Source organism: Toxotes jaculatrix, chromosome 20 (assembly GCF_017976425.1).
Source record: "Toxotes jaculatrix isolate fToxJac2 chromosome 20, fToxJac2.pri, whole genome shotgun sequence".
Lineage (NCBI taxonomy): Eukaryota > Metazoa > Chordata > Actinopteri > Toxotidae > Toxotes > Toxotes jaculatrix.
In genome coordinates, this window is record NC_054413.1 from 6,375,989 (window position 1) to 6,391,920 (window position 15,932).

Consider the following 15,932-nt stretch of genomic DNA (forward strand, 5'->3'; position numbering starts at 1 on the left):
AAGTTGAGGGTTTACCTGCAGGAGGAGGAGGAGTGTTGTCCTCTAATTTTGCTGAAGAGGCGAGCAGACACCCCGGAGAGAAAGTGATATCATCCAGGCAGATGTCACCCTTTGAACTTCGGCCCACTTTGCCCTCAAACATGACCTGGAAGTCTCCTGTGTAGCTCAGCGGGATCTCCCTCATCTGCCAGTAGTTGCCCTGGTCTCCCGTCAGGTTCAGCAGGAGATGAAGATTTCCTTCACTCTTCCTGAACACGCTGAGCGTCCCGATGCCGTCTCCAGACATGTGAAAGTAGAAACGCATCTGGCCAAATGGAAACGGAAAATGAGAAATGTGTCAAAATAAGGCAATGACTCTCCGAGTGTAAAGGGTTTTTGAGTTATGCCCTCACTGATATTCAATTTCGTCTCATTTACAGAACATCAGTGCAGAAATATTACTTTATAGCTTAGTTTCTATCTGCCAAGCTGAATAAAAATTACCCCTACCTCTTCCACTGTAATGTAATTTAAATTTTACTATATTTTTCCGGTAAATATTTACATCGCTGCTTCTTAATGATGTGCTTTGGTTGTTGAGAGATATGCTAAGTCTCCTTAGGGATGCTGAAAGCACTTTCTTTTCCACAATGCTTTTCACATTTCCTTTTTCCTGGTCACCATCCCTCATGGCAGAACATGGAAAAAAAAAAAACCAAAAGCATGAATATACAAAGGTAATTAAGTGTTAATAGTGTCACTGGATTGATGCACTGTTTCCCTTTGGCCATTTTCTTTATTAAAGCTTGGAGATTAATTGTGTTTCTCCATCATGTAGCACCCAGCCAGTGATATGTCTTATAGGCTTCTCCTCCAAATGGAGGCATGTTCATGAGCGACAACAGCACATCTACACCCTCCATCTCAGGGGAGAGAGACTGCTCGTCCTTCTCTCCTTCTCACTTCCACCACAGCCCTCCCTTCAGTGTAATTGGTGTCTTTTTGCTGACTGTGTGATTGATTGACAGGTCGGGAGTGGGATTAGACAGGCACAAGGCACAGAGCAAACTGGGCAGTCAATCAAGAGATCTTTCCCTGTGGAGCATCAGGCTGACAGCTGGGAGGACACACACACACACACACACACACACGCACACACACACACACACACACACACACACACACACACACACACACACACACACACACACCTGCCTGTTTAGTTACATCACATTTTCAGCCGTGACTGCAAGTGCATGAATGACTGATTAGAGGGTTCATGTTTTTACATCAATTTCTGAAGGGTACCCTCACAAGTAGTTTAACATTTTGCAAAAAGGAAAAATTGACTCTCATGTAAAACTACAACTCATCTTTTACACTTCCGATTTTACAAGGATATAATAAAGAAACTATATGTATGATCAAAAAAAATTGCTGCTTAATCTACATTTCATAATTTATATCCTGCATGGAATGGCACTCTGACCCCTGCCTTTGGTCTTCTGCCTTCTGCCCTTTGACCTTGACCTCACCTTGCACTGTGAGCTCCTGCGGCTTAGCAGGGGTCCTGATATATGGGCAACGTGTCCAACTGAGTGTGGGAAAGAGCTCTCAAGGTAGAGGTAGTGTCCTGAGGGGTCTCTAAGGGTGTGGTCACTTGATGGCCCCGTGCCCACTGTCGGCGTGCTGCCAGCTTTGATCAGCCAATCAAAGTCATCCTGTCGGCACTGGCGCCAGGAACAGAGGTCAAACTCAAAACTGCAGCGTCCACTAAAGCCCTCTGAAAGACAGCAATGAAGAAAGGAATCAATTCAGGCTATCCAGTTATCCGGAAATTAATCTTTCTGCGGGCATCATCGGCCAGACATCAGAAAAGGCCTCACTGCAGATGTAGTGATCCTCATCAGAGTTGTCCCCGCAGTGATTGATGAAGTCACACAGGTTGTCCTGAGGGATGCAGTGGCTGTTGGCACAGCTGAACTGCTCAGCTGTACATGGCTGATCTGAAGGCAGTGGAGGGGAGCAGTCCACGAAGCTGACATCGTCTATCACCACGTCGCCCATGTAGCTGATCCCTCGCTTAGCTCTGAACACCACCTGACAAGGGACAACAAACCCAGGATTAACTCTTAGTCCTGTCTGCCATCACACAAATGTAATCACATTTTTAGACTCCAGGGCTGATGTTTAATATTCTCAGACAAGACACTGAAACACAAGAGCCGATAGCTTCTATCCTAATGAGTTTTGATATTCTGTGTCTTAGGGCAGACAGTTGATGAAGTGTTCAGAGAGAGGAGGAAAAGGGCACTTAGAGTCTGAAAAAGGGCTCTCAGAGGTTCAGCGTTTAAAGGCCCTTCAGCTGCTGATTGTACCATCAGCGCAGATCTGACTGTCTGTCTGGTCTGACAAAGGTTAATGCGCATCAGTGAAAACGTGCAAAGGCCGTGGTATTTAGTCACATGAATAACTTTTCCCGATGCAACCAAGCCACCAGGAGTGACACAGGGTCTCTGCCTCTGCGGTCACAGTGACCAGGAATAACCTCAGCGGACAGACACCGTGAAGGAACTGCAACTCTGATTACTGTCACACACAAGTTCAGACTCATTAGACTCAATTAGACTCAATCAATTCATCATTGATCATGAAGTCTGCCTGTCCAATTTAGCCTGCCGTGACTGAAATTAGGCCAATTACGCTGATGTGCACAGTCATCTACGAGGCTGTCCTTCAGTCCGAACTGAATGTCAATAATCTGAATCACATGTGTATTATTATAATGATGATGATAATAATGACAATCACTATGGAAGACACATCATGGCAAAGGCGTTGGTCTGCTCATCTTGGAGAGCGATGCTCAGCCTGTGTAAATAGATGATTAATGTGGGCGATTATGAGGCAAAGAGGGTGTGATGAAAGTATGCCATTGTCTGATGAACACATGTTATGAATATCTGTTGTTGATCAAGCTGCCCTTCCTTTTTTAATTTAATAGTCATATGTTTCTGGTTCTGGTTATTCTTCTGCCAATAAAAGAATCCATTTGGCTTCATCATGTGCGTCAAAGCAAATTTTATAAAATGTTTTATGCTTCTTAACAATTTTATCATTAGTCCTTTCGTGAGTTCTTTGGGCATTTAAAACAGTAGAAAACAATTTGTTACAGATTGAAGTCCATATGAAAAACAGCATTGTTAAATGGAGTGGTGTAAATCTGAGCAGTGATCTAATATTGCATGACACAAAAGCAAAACAAAGACATTTGATCCAATATTACTGATTAAAAGAAAAAATGTACTATAAACCATTTCATTGCTCTGAATCTCTTTATAACACATGAAAGAATTTCTAAGCAACAACAACAAAAAAAAAAAATTCACCGACCTGGAAGTTGTTTGATAACCCCAAAAACACTTCTCCTCGTCTCCATTTGTTGCCTTGGTTACCAGTCTGAGACCAAACCTCATGAGTGACATTTCTGTACTTCAGCAGCACCTGCAGATATTGTAAGAATAATAGACATGAATATTTCTGTAACCCAAGTCTGATGAGACCCCGAAAACAGAAACAAGCGCTATTCCTCTGCTGAGCATGTCTCCTCTCCTCACCTGCAGTGATCCTACAGTGAATCCAACCATGTGGTACCAGAAGACGAGGGTGCACTGAGGACCAGTGGAGGAGATGACAGGTGTCAGGAGGTCAGTGGTTTGACCATAGTGGCCATTGGAACTGTCTGCGCACATATACCAACCCTCAGGGCTGCCTCTGTCACAGGAATGAAGAAATACAGGACAATATCACAATCATGTCCTCAAACTGTGAGTCCAGAAGTGAGTGATCAGAGAGTTTGCATCAGTGTTGGGTTTGGCTCATTGTACACCTGTGCAAAATCAACTCATTAACATGATTTGATTGTACACACATGACCACCTGGACACTCTGAGCAAGGCCACAGCATATCAACAAGGGCGTTTTAATACAACATGACAATGCACAGGCACTCAGCTCTTTGACAATGTGCCACATTTTCCTACTTTGAGAGCTGATGTGTATTTTTGAGGTTGAGCATCCACCTTTTGAAACTTTTTTTTGGTGATGTGTTTTTTTTTTTTTTTAACATTGAACAAATCCTGTTCTGTATATGTATTATGAAATTCAATAAAAACTCTCACTTGTCTGGTTCCTAAGTCTATCCTCATCCTATTTTCCATGCACTAGCTACTTTTATTTGTTCATATTTTTTATAGCTGCAGACCTATTTTCTTTTAGTTAAGACAACTAGAGCTGAAAAGTTGATCACTCAGTAAATCAATCAAGACGTTAATCGTTTATGATTTTGATAGCCAATCAACCGTTTAACTAATGTTTTAAGAAAATATGCCAAACATTCTCTCATTCCAGCTTTTCAGTTGTGAGGATTTGCCCTTTTCCCATCTTATATGCAGTCCTGATAACCACAGTTTACATGACATTATTAAGAGTAGTGCTGTACTTGCCTTCATTGGCTTCATCATCCTCACACTCTCAGCACCAGGCTTATATCAGCGCCAACCCCCTCAGCTTCACTTTATTAAATTCTCATAAGAGGTGTGGCTCTGCTTGGGTTGAATAAGACACAGCCTCCCGTCTCCATTTCACTCGTGGCTTATCGACTGACAGCCAGCCAAGGAGTGAGGAAGGAGGAGTTGCAGCCAGACGAAGAGGTTATGAAAGAAGATAGTGTCTGCAATTCTGGCTGAGGGAAGAAATTACTGAAATGTAGTGGTCAAAGTGCACTGCCATTTTCTGCTCTCACCATCCACTCAATAAAACATAGATAAGGACAATCAGGTCACTGTCTATCCACTATAATGGGCCAAACTCACTCAGCTTCACAGTCCATTTTTTTCTCATGTCTTTGCTTTTAGTGATGATTAAAAAAAAAAAGATGATGCATTAAAACAGAAATTCAAGTCACTAATTGTCCAAGATTATCCAGTTTCAGTTCATTCAGTCAGCTAAGTAAATAAGATAGTTAGAGAGGTGATTTATTTTCATTATCAATTAATCTGCCCATTACTTTCACAATTAAGTGATTAATCTTTAAAAGCTAAGAAATAATGAAATTTCCCAGGGCCCAGTGTGACATCTTTAAAATCCTTGCTTCATCCAACCACTCGCCTAAAACCTGAAGATATTCAGTTTACTAAAATCAGTTCCATATTTACTAGCATCGCTTTGCTGGAATCAGAGAATGTTTGGCATTTTTTCTTGAAAAATTAGTTTAGGTGCAGTTTTATTTTGTTCTCAGTCAGCCAATTGATTCATTGACTAATTGTTTCAGCTCTCAAAGTATCACCATAATCAGCTTTGTTGGAACTCACAGGGTGTGGTCATTAATTGGACGATGATACTGCTCTCCATCATGAATGCTTTCCCCTTGATCAGGTGCCCAGCGAAATGCATGGATTGGGACCAGAGAGGGGTCGACACTCATCCAACCGCATGTGTCACCACCTTCAAAATCACACTTCTCCTTCACTGGAGAAATTCATAAATGAAGGTTAACAAAGAAAAAAGGCAGGGAAATGTGAAGGAAAATGGAAAAAGGAAAGAGGAAGAAACAACAGAAATTGTGAAAACAGCGCATGAAAGTGATACAGAAATTATGAGAGAAGAAAACACATTTTACCACAGTTCTCTTCATCTGAGCCATCAGAGCAATCAGGTCTGAAGTCGCACTCTTTGATCTGGGGAACACACTCCCCATGTGCCCCACATACAAACTCTCCATCAGGGCAGCTGTGGGGCTGGACTGTGGGAGCTCGAGTGGTCACTGCAGGGGTTGTGGTATTTGGCGTTGGGAGTTCCCCTAAAACAGGGCACACAGTATAAAACACAAATCAGTGGTGGAGATTGAACACTGACCTAAAAGCCTGTGAGTCGCTATGGCTTTTTATTTACCTTCATAGGGGACACAATTCAGGAAGGAAAGATCATCAATGGCAATATCTCCATTGAAATCATCTCCAACTGTACCTTCAATCAAAATCTGGCAACAAAGAAAGCGAAAAGAAACACAAGATGATCTAAATTCATTTTCTAAGTTCTTTAGTTGCGCTAAGCTGAGATGGTGTGATGGTGCAATTGACTTTCTCGATGTCAAATCATTATGCCTTGTTATTTCATGGCAATATGCCCACTGTGCGAGCAAACAGATCAGCTTATGTCTGAATTTAATTCATCAGTGTCTCTCTTTTTTTTCCACATTTACCCTTTTCTGCAGTCAATTATCTTGACAAACAGAGCTCCTGTTTTCAATGCCTTAATGGGCGAAAAGTCTTTAATGCTCACTCATGGTTAATGACAACAGAACATCCATCTTGAGGGATGTCGAGCAGTGAAGCTATTGAACAGAACTTCATCATGAAATGCTGGAGTGCACTCTTAAATACACTCTCTTTGCTTCACTAGCGTTTCATTGTTGCCTGCCAAGGAACTGTGTTTACCTGAAGCTCATGTCTGCATGTCTATCTTTGATTACTCAAGGGGACTGAATGCAAATCAGTTTCTGCAGCATTATATCCTTGGATTAGTTACCTGGAAAGGCCGAGCGCTGTTCAGGTAGAGAGTCTTCCTGTGCCATAGGTTTCCTTGGTCTCCATATCGTACCCACAGCATGTGACCACGGCCTGTAGAGGCGGTCCTCAGGTACACAGCCAGGCAGAACACATGTGATCCAAACATGTGGTAATGAAAGCGGAAAACACAGTGGTGACGGGACTTGGAGGGGTCTTTGCCGCGCTGGTGGGTGGGTTGGAAGACTCGGCTCAGTAACACGGCCGTGTCCTTGAACTCCTGGGGGGTGGACGACTCGATGTAGAGGTAGTGGCCGTAGTTAGTGCCCAGTGTGTGGTCCTTCCAGGGCCCTGTGTTAAAGGATGGAGTGGGGCCTTGGATGCGGGTCCAGTCAAACACATCTAAACTCTGCTCCTGTTTCCAGCTGCACAGTCCGTGTTCAAAGTTACACTGCAGCTCTGGAGCTGTGAGAGATGACAGAAAATGAATTTCATTCATTTTGAGGAGAATAATTCTGAATGTTTACAGTGGTATTTTGAATGAAGCGTATGATTACACTGTTGTTAGTTTTGTCTGAGCACTTATTTCTTGTAACCAAAAGTAACTACTAGTGGATTAAAAGAGACACTCACAACATCCCTCCTCATCTGATCCATCCCCACAGTCATCCACAAGGTCACACAGCTGCAGGCGCTCCACACAGGCTTTGGTGTGCACGCAGTGGAAATGAGTGTGCGGGGGACACTCTGCCACTGCCAGGGGCATCGAACAGTTTTTGAAGGTGATATCATCCAAGGCGGAGACCCCATCGAACACACCAAGGCTGATCTTAGCCAGAGCGATCTGGAAGGGCTGGGTGATGCGTCCCAGCTGCACCGTGACCTGGTTCCAACGAGTTCCCTGATCGTACAAGGTTCTCCATATGACAGTGTTGTTATGGACTCCATTGATTCGAAGGTACATGTCAGCAGCACCCACCGATATGCCTGAATTATAATGCCTGAAAGAGATGAGGGAGAAATGGAAGCAAAAATTTTACTGACAGTTAGATTCCAGTACGGCAATGTGTGCATTTGGTGGTATTATACTTTTGAAATTACTTCCTCAGACCAGATACTGTAAATCAAAGATTCCTCTTGTGATAATGCATATGCTCACTGGACATAATACAAGAAGATTTTTGCTTACTCTGTGGAAAAAATGAAATTTATAAACCTCTGGCACTTTTCTGCCTGGAGTACCCCTCCAATCACCCAGGGAAAAAATATAATCTGTCATTTGACATAAACTTTTAGGGGCCATTAAACTGTCAAAACATGACAGATTCAGATGCATATCTTCTCATTGTGTGTGAGGGTGAAATAAGAGAGATGCTGAGAGAGCAGAGCAGAACAGAGGCAGGTGAAATGATGTTTGGAAGAAAGGGAAAGACATCAAGAAAAACAGAAGCAAATAGAAAAAGTCTAACATTGTAGGTGGATCTACAGGTAGAATAATTCTGGTTATGATGAAGAGTCATGCCGAACAGATTGGTAGAATGGCAAGAGAAATTAAAGTTGGTGGAAGAGGCTAGACTGCATGTGACTCTCACCAGAAGGTCATGGTACACCCAGAGGCCGACTGTTGGAACCAGGGTCCTCGGAGAACAGCTCTTGGATATAGACTGCTGCTGTTCTTCAGTATAAACATGAAGTGGCCTGCAGTGAGTGAGACGGCAATTAATATTCAAACCATATTCAGCATCTACTTCATTAGCCACATCTCCACATTTCTGCAAACAACTTGTTCCACCAGACAGCCAGTGAGTCACCTTTAAAAACATTTAAACAGTTATAGAAGCAGACAGTCAAGAGGCTCATTTACTATTCAGCTAAATGCTTTTGCACATTGTTGTTGTTGCCAGATGGGCCAAATTCATCTACTCAGAAATACCTCTCCCTCTGGGACTCTTATGCATTACAGTGTCTAGTGTATATTGAAAATTGTGGGATAAACAAAACATATCTAATCATCTGCAGTCACCACAGAAACATTATCTTGTTGATGAGATAGATCAGAGGACAATGGAAAGGCTTTTTTCTGAACAGCCCGGGCTGCAAATGTGCAAACAGCCATTTCATTTCACCCCACCACATACCTACATGTTGTGGCAGACAAGATGAGTCTTTCTATGGTCACAGTAATATTTTCTAAGTCTTTAAACAGATGCTCTCACCAGGATATGTGTCATTTCACAAAGCTTGAAGCACATGAAGAGACGTCATTTTCACTTCCTTTTACAGCCTGGATAGTCTCCAGATCTGAACCCAACAGAGCATCTTCTCACAACATGTTCATACTATGTACATAACGAAAGTAACAGATGGCGCTGCTAAAAGTCCTGCATGGAGTCAGCGTGCAACAAGATTCCTTGTTAAATCCATGCCTCGAAGAGTTAGGTCTACTCAGGAAGGTTGATGTGGAGAAAAGTATAAAGATATAATGAGGCACAATGTATAGTAACGGGTTGTGGTGAGACTAATGGTGTTTCAGAATGAGTATAGTGTAGCGTATTTCCGTGAATGATATAGTGTTAATATGCAGAATGGGTACAGAATATGTCGATTTCCTTTCCATTATTCAGATGGCTGAGAAAGCATTTCCCCACGAAGTGCTTATCTCTAAAAAAAAAAAAAAAAAACGCACAGAAAATGGATTTCCTTTCCTTCCACAAAACCTTGATTTAATCAGTAGATAATATCATAGTTTGCTAGTTATTTCTGACCAAACTCTCTGGACATAAATCAACTTATCAGGTCATCACATTTCTATTCTTATTCCACTGCCTGATATGGGCAATTGCATATGGCACATTTTGCCATTGATACTCTGGACAAGCATGATGTGATTGTTTCTATACCTTCAGTGCTGTTGGTAGAGTGGTCCAATGGCGGTGGGTGTTCATGGTAGTCTGGAGGCACCTCCGCAGATGAACCCCTGACCCAGTCAAAGCCATCACCAAGGGTGAGCTCGTACCAGCCACAGGAACTGCTCTCAAAGTCACACTCAGAGGCTGAATGGGTAGAAAGATAAGAAACTATCTAAATAAACACCACTGGGCACAACAATCTGAATACAAGGTCCAACGGTAGTTGTTCTGGAGCTTTTAATCACATTACATAATCTTTAATGGTGATTCTGTGTTCAATAACATTGAATGTTTGTCGTTTGAAGGACAATTTTAAATGGGAATAAATGCAGAAAACACTTCTTGAACCCACTGCTCTTCCCATTGTGCAAATATGTGGACATTATGTTGAGAGTGTTTCATCTACTACTTCAATAAAGTTTTTGCATTCTGGATAAACTCCAGTTTTGGTGCCTATTTATCAAGCTATACTGACAAGTTCAATTTAAAAAAAAAAACTGACATAAAAAGATGTAACTCTTGTTCATACTGAAAAAAAAAAACAAAAAAAATCTGAGAATACCTAATCTTTGAGTGTCTTCAACCACTGTCGTCACCCCGACCGATGAATACAAATCACCACACTGTTCTCAGTGAAACATAGGAATGGGATGTGCATCATTTGAATCTGTTACTTGGCAACAAGGTTCTTACGGCAGCTGGCTTCGTCCTCTCCGTGGGGACAGTCTGGGTTGAAGTCACACACTTTACTTTTCTTGATGCACTCCCCACCACCACAGGCAAACCACGAGGGAGGGCAAACAGGAGGAGGGGATACACTGCCCTCTGCCACAGGAATGCAAAATCAGAGATTAATACAATCGACATTTTGATGGAATTACAGTATTCGCTTGCAAGAGGCACTTTGATATCTGAGAGCTATTAAATAAATGTAGACCCACCAGATGCAAAGATTTACAGTCGTTATCACTGATGCCTATCATGTGATTTTATCATTAAAAACTACTCATGGGAGATAATGGTGGATTAACATAGATGAGCGTAGCTGCATCCAGAGAAGAGTAAGTACATTAGCTGTGTTATGGTAGATTAGATTCAACTGTGAAATAATGAATGAAGTTCAGATATTATGATCAATAGTACATCTAAGACTCCATCTCTTAAATGGACTCAATTACATTTTGCTTATGAGGAGTATTAGAAACATAAGCGAAAAACTGTACAATTTTTAAATGGCTTTTGGTGGCCTCTCCTTCTGCAGTAGTTTAATGGCACCCAACTGGAGAATTATATCTCAGTGGGCCCTGCTCCTGATATTTACGTAACAGGAATGAATGGAAAAATACATTCATGCTGGACTAACACCTTGACTTCTGTACAGTCCAGGAATATTACATCTCTGAATAGTGTCTCACTAACTGACTCATCTTACCAAGATAAAATATAAGACAAAATGACAAAGGAAGACCTGGCCATCCAACAGCCACTGGGAATATGAGTTAGTCATATAAAAGAAGAGCCATAGTAAATTTTGGCCAGCTTATTCTCAAAACATGTACAGACATGCAAATACCCCTGGAGAAACTCGCACATGCGAAGAGTGTGATTTATGATGACAGGGCGTAAAAGCGGCATCAAACTTCTGCTGGAAAAATAATTTACAATAACATGTTTCTGTCTTATTATTTTTTTACCATGCCTCCATTTAATTATAGGCCAGTGTTTAATGGTCATATTGCCATTATTTGTGACAGTGCACTTAATCTAAATTCATCGATGCTGTGAACCCCATAATTCAGTGCAACCAATTTATTGGCTATGTGGAAGATCTGGGACATAAAGAATTCTGAGTAAGTGGCCGTCATGGCATGTAGTTAGCAATATTAGATGTGGGCCACATATCAAAGTAATGTTCATGTCTTCCTGAGCCTCAACAGGCCACGGTATATTTATGTTCCATACATATTAAACCTTGCCTATGTAGTAAAGTGTTATTGGTATTTTAATATGAAACTGATTGGTAACGTTTCCAGGACTGGTGCTTTGACAATAAAAGATGACGTAGTCATATGGAGCTGCTGTTGGGAAGACTCGAAAGTAGCTTTAACTAGCTGTTGCCCCCTAAACTTTTGTTCACTTGTTTTTTTGGTTTTTGATATGATTAACCAGGCCAGATTGCTAACAGCCCAGCTATGAAAAATTTCTTTGTGGGAGCAGAAGACAGATGGAAGCTCAGGGACCAAGTGCCAAGGTGACGTCAACCTGTCTCATCCACTTTGACATGCTAAACTAGGCCTGGAGACAGTCCAGTAGACCCTGAAGTCTGCCACACTGGTCGCAGTGTTCTTTGCTCTTATTTAACCCTTTATTTAACTTTACACCTGCATTAAGTGATTTTTTTTGCCCCTTTTGAGCAGTAAAATTACAAAATTGATGTTGATATTGCAAAACATGTTGCAAACAGTTGCCTATTTAGACTCTTCAGCTGTTTTGTTCACCAGCTATCTGCTACTTTGACTGTTTGCCTTTTGGCCATTAGCATCTAACTTAAACCAGTGATATTAATTCTGCCTCTGGAGCAGCTCCACACTACAATCAGAGTGGCCTTGATGCTCCACCAGGGAAAGAAAACTAAAAAAGCTGAAGGCCACAATACCTTGAATGAGACAATCGATAAAGAGTGTTCATCTCGTGTTTGTTTTTCAGGCAGAGAGCAGGAACATGTGCCACTGACTGGCTCCATATTCAGAGCAGGTGAATGACTGGTAAGCACTATTTTAATGATTCCGTTATTCTGTTCTGAATCCCCTCCTGGGTGCTGTAGCTCCTTCCCTCTGTTATCAGTATTCAAAACAAGTTTGTAGCAGTCTGTTTATGTGTGGCAATATTTCAAAATGTCAAGGTCTGAACTCGTCCCGTCTGTGTAGTGAGATGTTATTAATGGTGGCAGTACCAGGCACAGTCACGCAGCCGGGACTGAAGGATAGGTCGTCGATGGCCAGGACCTCAGAGGCTTCGCTGTCAGCTGAAAGTTCCCCTCGGATGACCACCTGCTGGATACACAAGCTATTTATCTTCCTGTATTTTGGGATGTGTACACATATGTGTATGCATTTGTACCTTTGCATACATCGGTGCATGTGGTATCTTCCATATGTTTATGCAATAATAATAATAAAGTTTTCTTCTATAGCAGTTTTTAAACTTTAAACTTTTAAACATTACAAACAATAAAACAAAGATATAGAAATAAAATCAAAAAGATAGAAACTTGTAGGAGGACAAGTAGCAAGATAACACAACACAAGATAAAAATCTAAAATCAAAGTCCACACAATTGCTTTATCTACACAAGCAGAGTTTTATAACCCATCATTCCTGACTGATCTAAACAAATGGTGCTGTGTCATTATGTGTGATGGGAAAATGCACTCAAATACATCATTTTCATTGGTCATTCTTGTCATCTGGTGTTTCTTTTTTCCCCCAAAACTGGACCATAAAAGTAATATACTCTACAGCAATGAGTGTACGTCACTGTTTATTTATGATTTCAGCCAAACTAGTGTGTTTATCTGATTCAGACAATGTACCCTTCAGAAAAAAAGTGGAGTTAAAGTCCACAGAGTCACTTGTTATTGTTATAGTTATTTTCAGTAGCAGTGACCCTACAAAAAAAAATTACTCCTTAATCACATCACAGAGTAGATTTTATGTTTCTGTTTTTGTGTTTGTGCATGCATATTATTATTTACATGCATAAATATTCATAAAGATGCCCAAAGGAAAAACTCTAAGGAAAACTCTGGAGAATTTAAGTAGGTGAAAAAGTGCAGATCATAAATGTAACAGAATGAAATTAAAAATAAAAAATAAATAAAAACCCACTTAACCAAACTGCCTTTGAAACAGGAAGTGGATTAATGGAGGGAAAAGTGAGCATTAGCAGAGAGCTAACCTCACTTTACCCCCGGTGCTGGTTCAGTTATGTTATGAAACTGAGCTGGCTGCAGTCAGTGACAGATGGTGAAAGCAGAGAAGGGGAGAAGGGTCACACACTGACATTGTCTGAGGATATTGGAAGGACACAAACAGCAGGCTTTACAGGACTCCAGATGGCCTCTGAAGGGTCCAGTTGGGTCAGTAACCCCCTCACTGCATATAAAAGTCTTCCTGTAGTGCAACTCATTTCTGCTGTGATGACTTTATCAGTTTCAAGGAAATAGATACTGCATATATGTATATGTAGGTGTCAAGTGGACATCCTTGACACCTGCAATATCAGCAAATATGGCTTCTATACTGGGACCATAATGTACCAAATGACACAGTGTAAGTATTTATGCCAATATGTTCATTTTATATGAATTGAGTGTTTGTTTCAGGTGCATTACTCGTGGTCTGTCTTTTATTTATTGATCAATTGACTGTATTCCATACTATAATACATCATTGTGGTAAATTCTGAAAGTTACAGACCTGAAAACTGTGATTACTGGAAAACTGAATCACTGTCCGCAGCCAAGTTTCCTTCTGTAGTTGTGTGGGGTGCCTCCACAGCACCGTGCTCTGACCCAGTGGATGAGTCTGAACCAGGACCTGAAGATCTCCATGTGTTGCCCCAACATAATAGTACAATCTCATCTGTGGAATGAAAATGAGAAAGTTATCTCATCAGCTGATGTCATGTTCTGAATGGATTCGTCTTGGTTCATGCCAAAGTCCGAGTATTTTGTTACCTGGCAAGTCTGACTGGGTAGGAAAACAGGACTGGTCAGGTCTGCTGTGGTTCTGTTTCCTCCAACAGGGAACAGAGCCAAGAAATATGCTGATGGAGAGAGAAAGAATTAATGGGGTGCATGCATGAGAGAAAAAAAACTCCAGATATAAGGTGAATCTTGTGAATACAAAATGCTCTAACCTGATGTTTTGTTGGTGTGGTCATGTTTGAGTCCCGGGACTTCAGTTGTTCTGGTCCATTCAGATACTGTCTCTGAGCTTTGGATCAGGTCACAGAATCCCCCCTCAAAGTTACACCTCTTATATCTGAAACCTTCAACAGAAATCAGTAACACTTTTACTGTTTTGCTCCTTTCACTTGTGCCCTTTTGTTTCACCCTGAAATATAAGTTTACTACTATTCATTTATTCAGATTAAGCTGTGGGTTGCAAGCAAAATAAAGATTCATCAGCACAGAAGTGGATTCTCATTTTAAGCAGGGATTCCAATTTTACTTTATGGCCAAATGTGCAACAAGGGAATATAAAACACTAGCAATAATACTGTATTTTCAGAGATATTCCAGACGGGAATCAGAATGGCATTTATATAAGGCCATATTTTAAGATGTTTAAACAACTGAATATCTTCACAAAAGCCTCTTTTCCTTTAATTTATTTACTTTTTTTGGCTGCCATAGTACTTGGATATTGCTTATACTTTTAGTATGAGCAACTGTTGTTTCCATTCAGATCTTTATATTTTTGTTAAGAAATGCAGCCATTAACAAAGCTTATGGTTTTTTTTATCTTTGAATTTTTATCATTTACATTTCTTCCAAGTACAAAACAGCTTATAATATAGAACAGTGTACTTTACAAGGTAAAGAGTTGCCAAGATCTTTAAGGGCATCTTTTAGTATACATTCAGTATAGTATTAAACCAGTGGTAATTTTGGTAACAAATTGGACTAGAAGCAGCCCTAAGTGTGAGGCAATTATTTTATTATTACTTATTTGAACTATTTCTTATTTAGATTATTTGGAAGCAAGTCAGGCTTCCTTACTGTCCATGGTTAAAATTAGTTTTCAATTGCACTATCCAACCAATGTCTTCTTCTCTTATCATCTGCACATTCTCTGAATATCATTCAGGTTTAGATTATACTGTACGCTTTCCTGTTTTACTCACAGTTTTCCTCGTCGCTGCCATCTCCACAGTTATCAGTGAAATCACACACACAGTCCTCAGGCACACATAACCCGTGAGTGCAGGTAAACTCCTGGGTCAAACAGCCTTGGACACACTCGCGGGTAAACACCAAATAGGAGGCCAACACCAGCCACACCGAGTGCTGCAGCAACGTCATCATCCTCGTTATTGTTTGTCCTCTAACTAGAACGCCTTATTTTCACCTCCAAGTAAAGCATTTTGTTGTGGGGGCATGAGGAAAAAGTCCTGTCGAGGTACAGCGTCGCTTCACCGTGTACAGTTTACTTGGGTCTCGGATTGATCCTGTAAGTGTGTTCACCCTGTTAGCATGTTGTAAAGGGTAATAAATGGCTTTTATGGCTGTTGCTCAATAAGGTCACTTTGCTGGTTCATGTGTTCCTGTATTTAACATTGACTCATGTCATGAAGAGGAAGAAGAAAGAAAGCAAGAAAATTCTCAAAAGTCAGGATGTTTTGGTGGCTCTGTCTTCTTGAAATGGGTTTGGGCTAAAGATTAGAGTTAAGATAAGGTTTGGGGAAATATGC

At 41.0% G+C, this 15,932-nt stretch overlaps 1 protein-coding gene across 1 annotated transcript in view; it reads right to left on the reverse strand.

Moving 5' to 3' along the window:
* Nucleotides 1-15,543, reverse strand: part of malrd1 (MAM and LDL receptor class A domain containing 1) — a 39,871-nt gene extending 24,328 nt beyond the window's left edge. Inside the window, exons 1-18 of the mRNA XM_041065996.1 lie at nt 15,366-15,543; nt 14,376-14,507; nt 14,194-14,282; nt 13,934-14,098; nt 12,408-12,504; nt 10,148-10,279; nt 9,446-9,598; nt 8,138-8,243; nt 7,179-7,546; nt 6,568-7,010; nt 5,932-6,019; nt 5,660-5,839; nt 5,352-5,508; nt 3,597-3,753; nt 3,373-3,483; nt 1,866-2,079; nt 1,515-1,762; nt 16-304 (exon numbers count right to left, since the gene is read on the reverse strand). Of these exons, the coding sequence (XP_040921930.1) occupies nt 16-304; nt 1,515-1,762; nt 1,866-2,079; nt 3,373-3,483; nt 3,597-3,753; nt 5,352-5,508; nt 5,660-5,839; nt 5,932-6,019; nt 6,568-7,010; nt 7,179-7,546; nt 8,138-8,243; nt 9,446-9,598; nt 10,148-10,279; nt 12,408-12,504; nt 13,934-14,098; nt 14,194-14,282; nt 14,376-14,507; nt 15,366-15,543 (3,307 nt within the window). The remainder of the gene's footprint in view (nt 1-15; nt 305-1,514; nt 1,763-1,865; nt 2,080-3,372; nt 3,484-3,596; nt 3,754-5,351; nt 5,509-5,659; nt 5,840-5,931; nt 6,020-6,567; nt 7,011-7,178; nt 7,547-8,137; nt 8,244-9,445; nt 9,599-10,147; nt 10,280-12,407; nt 12,505-13,933; nt 14,099-14,193; nt 14,283-14,375; nt 14,508-15,365) is intronic.
* Nucleotides 15,544-15,932: the final 389 nt, after the last annotated feature.